The sequence below is a fragment of the Rhincodon typus genome, chromosome 15 (genome assembly GCF_021869965.1).
Source record: "Rhincodon typus isolate 14 chromosome 15, sRhiTyp1.1, whole genome shotgun sequence".
Taxonomy (NCBI): Eukaryota; Metazoa; Chordata; class Chondrichthyes; order Orectolobiformes; family Rhincodontidae; genus Rhincodon; species Rhincodon typus.
Genome location: NC_063346.1, coordinates 59,856,420 through 59,868,471, shown reverse-complemented (window position 1 = coordinate 59,868,471; position 12,052 = coordinate 59,856,420). Strand labels below are relative to the sequence as shown.

The 12,052-nt window shown below is 40.2% G+C and overlaps 1 protein-coding gene across 1 annotated transcript in view; it reads right to left on the bottom strand.

Annotated features, from left to right (window-relative positions):
- The window catches only part of hydin (HYDIN axonemal central pair apparatus protein), a 677,137-nt gene that overhangs the window by 308,688 nt on the left and 356,397 nt on the right, over nucleotides 1–12,052 (bottom strand). Inside the window, exon 25 of the mRNA XM_048605579.1 lies at nucleotides 11,120–11,433. Within this exon, the coding sequence (XP_048461536.1) occupies nucleotides 11,120–11,433 (314 nt within the window). The remainder of the gene's footprint in view (nucleotides 1–11,119; nucleotides 11,434–12,052) is intronic.

The following is a 12,052-nucleotide window of genomic DNA, read 5'->3' as shown; positions in this document are numbered from 1 at the left end:
GAATTGAGTTTAAGAGCCGTGAGGTTATGCTGCTGCTCTATAAAACTCTGGTTAGACCACACTTGGAATATTGTGTTCAGTTCTGGTCACCTCATTACAGGAAAGATGTGGAAGTTTTAGAGAGGGTGCAGAGGAGATTTACCAGGATGCTGCCTGGACTGGAGGGCAGGTCTTATGAGGAAAGGGTGAGGGAGCTAGGGCTTTTTTCATTGGAGCAAAGAAGGATCAGAGATGACTTGATAGAGGTTTACAAGACGATGAGAGGCATAAATAGAGTGGATAGTGAGAGACTTTTTCCCAGGGCGGAAATGACTATTATGAGGGGGCATAATTTTAAGGTGATTGGAGGAAGGTATAGGGGAGATACCAGAAGTAGATTCTTCACACAGAGAGTGGTGGGCATGTGGAATGCGCTGCCGGCAGTGGTAGCGGAGTCAGATACTTAAGCGACTCTTGGATAGGCACATGGAGGATAGTAAAATGTAGGGTATGCAGGGTAGATTGATATTAGTAGGATAATAGGTCGGCACAACATCGTGGGCCGAAGGGCCTGTACTGTGCTGTACTGTTCTATGTTCCAAATGCTTCAGCCTTGTCTTTTGCCCTGATATGCTAGGCTCTCCCATCATTAGGGATGGGGATATTTGTAAAGCTTCCCCCCATGAATTGTTTAATGGCCACCAGCATTCACAATTGAATGTGGCAGGATTCACAGCTTAGATCTGATTCCATTGGTTGTGGGATCATTTAGTTTTGTTTATCACTTGCAACTTATACTCTTTGGCATACAAGTAATCTTGTTTGATAGCAAGGTCAATAAACAAGGGGCAAGGGATGAACAGAACTCAGTTCTATTTAGGATGCGGTCCCTGTGTTTTGGAATTATTTTATAATTGCTACATTTCTTATGTACTCAGACAGGGCAGCTGGGTTGTGCAAGTTTCCGCACACAGCAATCAACATCGGGGCTGTTAATGCATTTTTTACGCTGTTGTTTGAGGTCTACTATTACTGAATAACAAAGTGGGTCAAGGGACTGAAAGTTTGAAGACACTCGTGCTAGTTTGATGATAAAACCTTGAGGGATGTCAGATGAACAGAATGAAGTTTAAAATGTACTATCAGCTTTTTCCTCTGAACCATACCATCCATATTCCCACAGGCCATCTACACCTGAACCCTGTCTCATTTCACAAAACAGTATGTCTATTATGTTTCCATAGAGCTATGGATATAATGTATGTTACAATTAAACAGCTGTTTAACTGCAGCTTAATTTAATTTCTGATCATATTTGAATCAAATCAAAGGGAAGACTCAGTAACTAGAGACTTTTCTAAGTCAATTATTTTGGGCTGCTTTTAATTTTTACATTGAAATATTGATGTAAAACGTTCCAGTATGGCCATTACTTAGCGGTTCTGTATTCCATGGAGTACTTGCTTTTTAATATAAAAGAACTGAAAAAGTCTAAAGAGAAATCTTTTCAGGAAATTAATAGAGCAATTTTGGAAGCCAATTTCTTTTCATTTATTGAATTAGAAATAGGAAGAAAGCTCAACAGGAGTAGATTGTGCAAGGTAAGTGTAAGGTATTCTCCAGAGGCATCTGTTGGTTTGGTATTGGTTGATATAAATTTGAAAATAAATTATCTCTCTCTGAAACAATGCTTACAGTAAATGTGAACTGTCTGGCCTCAAAATTAACCCCATCCCAAATGATAAACAGGAGACTGTTGGGAGCTGGGTGGAGATTTCGCTAAGTCATGACATCAACAAAGCCAGCTCCTGTTACAATATTTTCTGTTTCACTACCCCCACCCTAACCCCATGCTCATGGCTGATCTTTTAGTGTTCTGAGTTCCATATTCCCATCTATTACCAATAAGCTTTGATTCCCATGCCCAATGAGATTTTACCTACTTCTGCTTTTAAAAAAATTCAATCACCTCGCCTCCATCAGCTTCTTAGGAAGAGAGTGTGTGGAGCAGTTACAGCATCCCATTTTCACAGCTAAGGATGCTGATTGGTTGAAGAGTGAGTTGGGCCATATTACCAGCCATAGGGAAGGGGATGGAGTTAGGAATGTGTTAGTGCAGGATGAATTCAAATATGGCATGGAAGCCATTAGTATGGCTGCCATTTTGTTGCAGGATTGGATGAAGCAGTGAAAGAAGAGGAAAGACAAAGAGCAGGACTGCCCCCTTCATAGCAAAGCTAACATGCAGACCCTCCTTGAGACGATGAGGGACTGGAGTGAGATCCTCCTTCCGAAAGGTGGCAGGAGAAAGCTATTCTCCCAAACAAAAAAGGCATGGACTGAGAACCTTAGCAGTGGAATTATTTTCAAGAGGAACTAGGTGCAATGGAAGAAAATGTTCAAGGCCTTATTTGCTCTGGGAATTCCAGACCAGGCAGCAACTCTAGTTGAGGAGCCTTAGATGCAAGTTGTTTGTGAACATGGGAGGAATGTGTGCCCAAGATATCTAATCCTTCCCTACCTGAGTACTTTAAGATACAGATGAGGAATTGTCTGCACTTTTCAGCGAATGACCACTGGCATTAGAGTGGAAGGTGAGAGCACAAATGCAGGAAGCTTTTGTTGTGGTTACAGACCAGTTGAACTTTGAAGGAATAGAGGGCCTTCTTGTTAGTGGATCTCACTGTGCACCTTAATGATTATATGGATGTGTTTGAGGAAACATTGCACCTGTGAGAATCCAGCAATGGCGACATAACCCACTGTACTTTATGGCTGCAAGGTCATATCTGACTGGTATTGAATGTACTGCCAAGCACCTCGCAAAATGGGCACCCATCAACATCAAGATACAATGGTGTGCAGCTGTTTGTGAGAAGCTACTAAGGTCCATAGCTGATCTTTGGAAATAACCAGAAGTGAAGATGTTACAAGCCACATTGAATTTGACACTACTGGAATAGCACATGGCAAGTGATGACGCAAGGTGTGAGCTTTTCTGCAATGCGGCTACAAATCTCAGTGAACATTTGCTTGGAGCTTCACAGTCTTCAGAGTTAGTGATTCTCTGACATCTCCAGTTAGTCTGCCTGATCCTATACTGACAAAATGGCCTCCACCATCTTGCAGCCTGTCGTCCCTCTTGGCTGCCGTTCTCTGCTGATCCTTCTAAGAATAACGTTAATAGACCCAAAACCTGAGATTTTGCTCCCTGCCTTGTGCTCCACTGAACTCCTTATTGAACCACAGAAATTATACAGCCCGGGGGGCTGGGGGGGGCGGGGTGGAGCGCAGAGGTGTGTGGGGGGTGGCGGCAGTGCAGTTTCAGTCAGCTTATTTTCCTGCACATGGCCCATAGCCCTGCAGGTTACAGCACTTAAGGTGCAGATCCAGGTACTTTTTAAGAGTATAGGGCCTCTGCCTCCACCACTGACATAGACAGCGAATTCCACACATCCACCACCCACTTCGTAAAAAAGCTTTCCCTCACGTCCCATCTAACCTTTTGCCACTTAGATCTACTCGATCTCTGTCTCTTACAGTTTTGCATACCTCAATTAGGTCACTCCTCAGCCTTCTCTGTTTGAAGGAAAACAACACCAACCTCTCCAATTTCTCCTTGTAACTACATTTCTCCAGCCTGGTAACATTCTAGTAAATCTTCTCTACTCCCTCCAAAGTAATTATATCCTTCGTGTAATGTGGTGACCAGAACAATACTCAGTTGTGGTCACACCAATGTCTTACATAGTTTCATCATTGTATCCCTACTTTTGTATTCAATACTTCTGCCAATGAAATAGAACATTCATATGGCTTCTATGCAACCATGTCTACCCGTACTGCTATCTTTAGGGACCACACTAAGATCTCTCAATTCATCTACCCCTCTCCGTATATTCCCGTTTATTGTGTATTCCCTTTTAAAGTTTGACCTCCCTAAATGCATTACTTTACAGTTGTCAGAGCTGAACTCCATTTGCCACTTTCCTGCACACTCCACCAATGCTCTTATATCATTTTGGAGCTTATTGCTATCTTCTACATTATCCTGTACACTGGCTAATTCTGGTGTCATCTGCAAATTTCCCAAATGTGTCCACGACATTCAAGTCAAAATTATAACTTTATAAAACAAATAGCAGGGGTCCCAACACCAAGCCCTGCAGAGCACCACTTGAAACAGTTTTCAATCGCAAGGGCAGCCCCTGACCCTTTGCTTGCTGTTACTAAGCCAACTTTGGATCCAATTCGACACATTACCCTATATCTCATGGGCTTTTTTGACCAGCTTGCCATGTGAAACTTTGTCAAATGCCTCACTAAAATCCATGCAAACAACATCCACTGCTCTGTCCCTATCCATCCTCTTTGTCACTTTCTCAAAGAATTCAATGAAATTTGTAAGGCACGACCTTCCCTCAACAAAACCATGCTGACTAGTTCACTCCCTTCAAAGTGACAGTTTATCCAATCTCTCAGGATTGATTCTAACAATTTGTCCACCACTGAAATAAGATTAAATGGCCCATAATTGTTTAGCATTTCCTTTGTATCCTTTTTAAACAATTGAACCACATTTGTATTCCTCCAGTCCTCCGGCATCTCACCTGTGTCTAATGAAGAATGGAAAATATCTCTCAGCATCTGCTATTTCCTCCCTGACCTCCTTCAACAACCCAAGGAACAGTCCATCTGACCTTGGCGACTTATCTACTTTCAAGGATTCCAACTCCTTTAATACTTCCTCTCGTTATGATTATTTTGGCCAATATTTCACATGGCTCCTTTCACATTACTATATCCACATCATCCCTTTCCTTTATGAATATAGAGACAAAAACTTCATTTAAAATTCTTCCTATATCCTCAGCATCTTTACACAAGTTCCCTTCTTCATCTCCAATAGGTCCCACTTTTTCCTTAACTATCCTTTTGCTTTTTATACAGTGTTTAAACATCTTTGTGTTTTCCTTTAATTTGTTTGCTAATATCTTTACATGCCCTCTCTTTCCTAATTTCTTAGCTTGACTCCTGTACTTCTGTACTCCTCTAGGTTATCCGAGTGCTGAGATTATTCGTGGCTATGATCAGCTTTCTTCTTCATTTTCTCGCTACAATGTCTAGAAACCTTAGTCTTTCTTTCCTTGCAATTCCCTACAGGGTAGAAAGTCATTGAGACTGCAGTGAACACTCTGCAGGCAACCAAAACACACACAATAGCATCTAATGGCTCAGCTGTACTCCCTTTCGTGAGCATAAAGGATTTTGATGCCTGGACTGCCTACCCAATGTGTTGCTACTTCCATGCACCTGGTATGTCCCTGATCCTGCGTGGAGTCTATGGGCCACAGACCCTCTGGAACTGGCCCTCAAAAAGTTCACAATGAGCTATTTTAATTGGCCTCATTGCAAAATTAGGCAAACTGTTGGGTTCAAACTTCCCTAATCCTGAGGAAACTCACTGGTGGCTTAAATAGTGAGGGAAATCAGCACACCAGCCAAGCAGCACGTTTTTGTAGTGCCCATCTGGTCTGCCCTTGCCCGCTGTCTTCATGGCATCAAAAGGTGTGTCGGAAGAAGATCTATAAGAGAACAGCATCCTCAATTAACTCTTTTTGGAGTGGGCTTGGTGGTGCAAATGCATGGAACTTTATTTTCTCCAGCAGTTCAAACTCAAGTCAGACCAGTTAGGTGTGTATGAAATAACCTCCAATTTGGAAAGTGAAAGTAGATCGTGTTCACACAACAGACTATGATTATGTAAATAAAGAATATATGTACAATACATATTGCGAAGTCTTAAAAAATGGTTAAAATTCTAAGGACACATTAGCTGTTCCTGAACTCCAGTGTTACCTATCAAGATTCACTGAAATGAGTTCAATCGACAGGTCATAGCAGATTCCTGCATTCATTTGTAAAGTGCCAATCAATACCTCACCAGTGAAAAATTATAACAGAATGAAGTTCAACATTCATTTCAAAGGCTGCAAAAATCAATACTGTTTCAGTGGAGAAATAGTCAATTTGAGCGTCATTACAACAGTTCAGTGTTCCAGTGTCAGGAGAAACAAATGTTAGCATTAGTAAAATAATGCCTGCATTAAGTACTAGTAGAATTAGTATTAGGAGGGAGCAGAGTCTCTTAATCTAAGAATACGTTCAACTTGATGATAGGTAAACATAAAAATCAAAACATATGTTTGGATATGTGAAGTGGTGGGATCCTGATTTTAAGTCTGCAATCCCCTCTTTGATGGGGATGCTGCTTATGGTGTGGTATGCTAAATTGTACTGAGGAGAAATTGGGTGGATTGGGCCTTTAATCATTGGAATATGGAAGAACAAGAAGCAATCTTATTGAAACATACAAAATTTGTCAATGGCAAGACAGGGTAGATGAGGGAAAATTTTTTCCCATGTGGGAAACAGCCTAGGATCAGAAGGCACAACCTCAAACTAAAGGGTTGCATATTTAAGATAAAGATGAAGAAGAATTTCTCCTCTCAGAGGGTGGGGAATCTGTGGAATTCTTTGCGAAAGAGATCTGTCAAGACTGGATTGTTCAGTATTTCAAAGATGAGATAGACAGACTTTTAATCATTAAGGGAACTAAGGTTTATGAGAAAAATACATGAAAGTGCAGTTGAGGATTATCAGATCAGCCGTGATCTCATTGAGTGGCAAAGCAAACTCAATGGGCTGAATGGCAGCTTTTATGGCACACACAGGACAATCTGTGGGGTCACAAAGGATGACTGCAGCATTTCAAGATTTTCCAGATTCTAGAAACAGGTTCTAGAGCAAAAGACTCAACAGGAGGAATGAGAATGAAAGCACATTTGTCAGATCTGGGCACCATACCAGATGACAGGATTGGAGCTGCAATAAACACAAATGAACCTAGGGAACAATTAACAGGCGATTCAGATGTGACTGAAAATATCATAACTCAATAAACTGCCCAAAAAGGGATCCCAAAGTGTTGCATGAGACATAAAATCAGAGGGTGAAGCTGATGAATATGATCAGACTGAAGGGAATTGCATTAGTATCAAAGAGGTTTAGTCTGGTGATGTATTAGTAATAATAGAATCATTTGATTATGCAGCATTAGGTAGTAGTTGCACCTCAACAATGTGTGAAATAGGTTGACTAAAATGTTGACTAGATTCATTCAAGTAGTGTGGATTTACATTAGGTCAGAGAATATGAAAGTTTTAGTTTCAAGAATGACAACACATTTAGGTCCCTAAAATGAGTGACTGTTCAATACAAAATAGCTGAAATAGGCCACTTTACAAGGACAGATGTAATCTCTAGTGAGATAGTTTCATAAATTTTGCATAAAAAGAATTACAAATTAAACTAGACATCAGGCACAATAAAACAATCATTTTTGGAGTCATTTAATCTGTGGTTTACCCAATCAGAGCACTGCTGTATACTCTTAACAAAATCTGACATACTAATTGGAGAAGATAAGGACAAAAGAAAGAGGAGCAGGACTAAGCCATTCAGCCCTTTGAGCCTGCTCTGCTATTTAATGAAACAATGTTGATCTTCTACTTCAACAACATTGCTCTGCGCTTTCCGTGTATTCCTTGATGTTTGTAACATGTAGAAGTATATCGATCTGAGTCTTGAACATGCTCAATGCCCGAGTCTTCACAGCCCTCTGGGGTAGAGAATTGCAAAGGTTCACCTCCCTCTGAGCGAAGAAATTTCTCTTCATCTCAATGTCAAATAGTGTATCAGTTATTCTATGAGCTGGTTCTGGATAATCCCAACCAGAGGAAATGCCCTTTCTGTATCTGTGTTCTCAGACGTATTAGTGGAATCAGGTGATAACAATCAGAGAAAAAAAATTAAAACTACCCTAAAGCTCACTTTGTTCGCCCTCCTTGTCAAAGATTAACAATCCAGCCACGGGCTACAGAAGTGGTTGTTAAAGAGTATACAAAAGGTTTACAGGAGAGATTAGAGCAAAATATGAAATATGTAAACTGTGTAGGAGGATGCTCCAATGTCCTGTTGTAAGCCTTCCATTTGCACATGATTTTAATGGGGTAGCTGGCATCAAACTTGTTATGAGCAGTGAAAATGGAATATCAATATTCAACTTTCATTATTTGAATTTAGTATTTGAAACATTCATGGACTAAGAACAATTTTTTTGAAAAAGGAGACTGTTAGCTTTAAGAGGCTGCTCTGATCACTTTAAAAGTGGAGACAAACCACATGGGAGAACATACAATAACTGACTGCCTCACAATTTCCAATGTTAATCCAGGAGCATTGAAATTGAAACAAAAACAGAAACTGCTGGTGAAGCTCAGCAGATCTGGAAGCATCTATGGAGATAAAAATGATTTGGGTCCGGTGACTTTTTGACCATTGGAGGTCAGTGAGGTGTCAAGCAATTTGCATCTCTTGTTTTACTTACACTTGTATGATAACTTCACATGTTAAAGATGAAAGTTACTGGCAGAGTGTTCAGTTGAAAAAGACAGTAGAGCTACTCTGGGAATATACAAACAAATCATATGTCAGTAGATAACAAGGTGTAGAGCTGGATGAACACAGCAGGCCAAGCAGCATCAGAAGATCAGGAAAACTGACGTTTCGGGCCTAGACCCTTCTTCAGAAAATTTTCTGTGTTCATCCAGCTCTACACCTTGTTATCTCAGATTCTCCAGCATCTGCAGTTCCTACTATCATATGTCAGTAGTTTGCTTTAAGCAAAATGAGGGAGGAAGCAACATGGATCAAACACAGCAAGGATAAGGAAAGTGCCAAGTCTTTTTCTCGCTGTCGCTCTTTTAACGCAAGCTTGGATACGTAGTCAATGAAAAGGAATTTGGAACAATAGCAATGATTTATTGATGATCCTGGGACAACTGGAGTTTATCCGGGACAAATGGAGTCTATCTAACTAATAGAGTTAATCAGGGGAGCCAGTGGAAGTGGTTACTTGGATTTTCAGAAAGCTTTCAGTAAAGTCCCACATAAGAGGCTAACATTTAAAATTAAAGTACGTGGGATTGGAATAGTGCACTAACATGGATAGAGAACAGGTTGGCAGACAGAAAACAAAGCGAAAGAATAAACGGGTCTTTATCCGAATGGTAAGCAGTGGCTAATGGTGCATGCAGAGATCGGTGTTTGGAATCCCAGCTATTCATAATATATATTAATAATTTAGATGAGGAAACTAAATATAGTATCTCCATGTTTGCAGACAACAGAAAGCTGAGTGGGAAGGTGAACTGGGAGGAGGTTAAAGAGATGCTTCAGTATGATTTGGACAAGTTGAGATAATGGACAAATGAAGGATAATATGGATAAATGTGAGGTATTCACTTTGGGAGCAAAAACAGGAAGATGGATTATTATCTGAATGGTGATAGATTGGGAAAGGGACAGGTGCAATGAAACCTGGGTATCCTTCTACACTAGTTGCATAAAGTAAACGTGCAGGTGCAGCAGGTAGTGAAGAAGACAAGTGTTATGTTGGCCTTCATAAAGTAAGGATTCAAATACAGAAGTAGGGGTGTCATGCTACAATTATACAGGGGCTTGGTGAGATCAGACCTGAAGTATTGCGTGCAGTTTTGTTCTCCATAAATAAAGAAGGATGTTCTGGCTATGGAGGGAGTTCACAACTGATTCCTGGGATGGCAAGACTAACATATGAAGAGAGACTGAATCAGTCAGGACAATATTCACTGGAGTTCAGAAGAAAGAGGGAGGATCTCATGGAAATCTATAAAATTCGAACAGGACTAGACAGACTAAATGCAGGAAGGATGTTCCCGAAGACAGGGGAGTCTAGAACAGGGGTCATAAGTATACAGGGTAGGCCATTTAGAACGGAGATGAGGAGATATTTCTTCATTCAAAGTGTGGTAAGCCTGTGGAATTCTCTGCCATAGAAAATGGTTGAGGCCAAAATAATAAATGTTTTCAAGAAGGCGTTAGATATAGTTCTTACGGCTAAAGGGATCAAAGGGTATGGACAGAACACAGGAACGGGGTATTGAGTTGGATGGTCACACAATGTTTCTGTGGGACATTGGCAGCTTCATTATGACAGAGGAAACAGGACAGAAGCTAAGCAGTTGAAACGTTTCCCTCCTGCAACTCAAAGATTCTAAAAAAACTGTGAACTGCAATCTCCTTTACCTTCTGTCTGTACCAGAAGGCCTCCACTTCCAAACTTCTTTGTAAATTCATTACTTGTGTTTTAGTCTGTATGACGGTCGCCATGTATTATGTGAATCTTCATCCAATAGAAGGTTTGGGTATAAAAACCTCCTGATAGTTTTATAGAGAAGTCAATGGTGCTTTAAAACCTAATATCAATAGCAAATGGCAGGTCCCAGAGAATATTATTCCAAACCTCCAAAAGTCAATGACAGATTCTTAAAGGACAATATTAGCATTTGTCATCTCAAACATGTCTGCTTTTGTCATCTCTGCAGATGTGTCAGCCTGATGCTAGCTACCTTTGGAAACATTCAGACAATCTATACTCATCCTCTTCTCTGCAGCATCTGACATCTCTATCTTTATCGTGGCTGCCATACACAGTAATTTATTATCCACCCCATTGTTCAGTTAAGCAGTCGTTCTCCTAACTTGGATTTTTTAATCAAATAGTTGTCCTCTTGATGTATTCTTGGGAGTTCAGTTAACGCAGTTGAATGGGCAGCTCGCTTGTGACGAAGAATAACATCAATAGGATGAGTTCAATTCCCATGCTGGCTGAAGTCAGTATGAGAACATCACCTTTTCAACCTCATCTCTCATCATATATGTGGTGACCTCAAGTTAAACTCATCACCATATTGTCACTTTCACTCCATTCTTATACAGGAGTTTCATGTTCAACTTCAAATCCAAGTACTTTTTATAAATTGTAGTTTTTGGAATGTAATACTAAAATTTTAACTTCATTTCTTTATTTTCTATTTCATTCCTAAGATTTTGTATCTAGGTACCTTTGTAGGTAAAATGGCACCAGAGAGTGGCAATTTTGTACACATTTCACTTGTAGTCTTGTATCCCTGCACTTCAGTACGTATGACAATAGAACCTAATTCTAATTCTAATTCGAAATAGTAAATTCTCTTACCTATTCCATTTAACTGGCTCATCTGAAAGGAAGGACCAGCGAAACTTTACTGGCAGGGGGCTGCAATTTATCATCTCCACGTAGTGCACTATCTCAGTATCATTGAGGATACAACCAAAGTCCACCATATCAGTTTCGAAGTGCAGGTTTGGGAAGTGCACTTCTCCCCTCAAGACCACATAATCCACGTGTGGGTGTTCCGAGTACCGGATTGTCAGAACCTCCTCTATTACACGAGTGTACAAGTCATCCTTATACGATGGGTCAAATTGGATTAACAACTCAAGATGCTCATCGACATCCAGTTTAACAGTCTGGGTATAGAAAAGGTGACATCAATTAGGAGGAGGAGAGTATTGTTAACAGCCCCAGAACTGTAAACATTAAAATACATCATCAATACAAGAAATTCAGACCTTTTGAAGCTTTAGACATTGAATTAACTGCTCCATTTCCAACAGATTCTTCAAGCATTCCAATCCTTCAAAATAATGATAATGCTAAGGTGTACTTGTTACCAATATAATACAAAACCTACGTTTAAAGAGAACCCTAAAGCCTTCTATTGCTGTCCTTTATTAGTGTAATATAAGAGATCACAAAAACTCTCAAAACATTTACAACCCAACCTGATCACTCAAGCCCATGAAGACGCTGTGGTCAGACAGGCAGGCAACAAATTTTGTTCCAAGCAAAAGAAATCATTGTCACTTTAGACAATAATGCTATCCCATTGACATAGAAACAAAATGAGGCCGGGCATTTACCAGGCAGGAAGTGTCCTCAGCAGTGAAAGATATGTTTACAGATGGAGGAGGCTTTTTCTGAAAAAAACTTGTTTTCATTCATGGGATAGGTGCATCACTAGAAAGGCTAGAATTTATCATCCAATTCATGGTGCGCTTGCGAAACGGGGCAATGAGCCAATTTCTT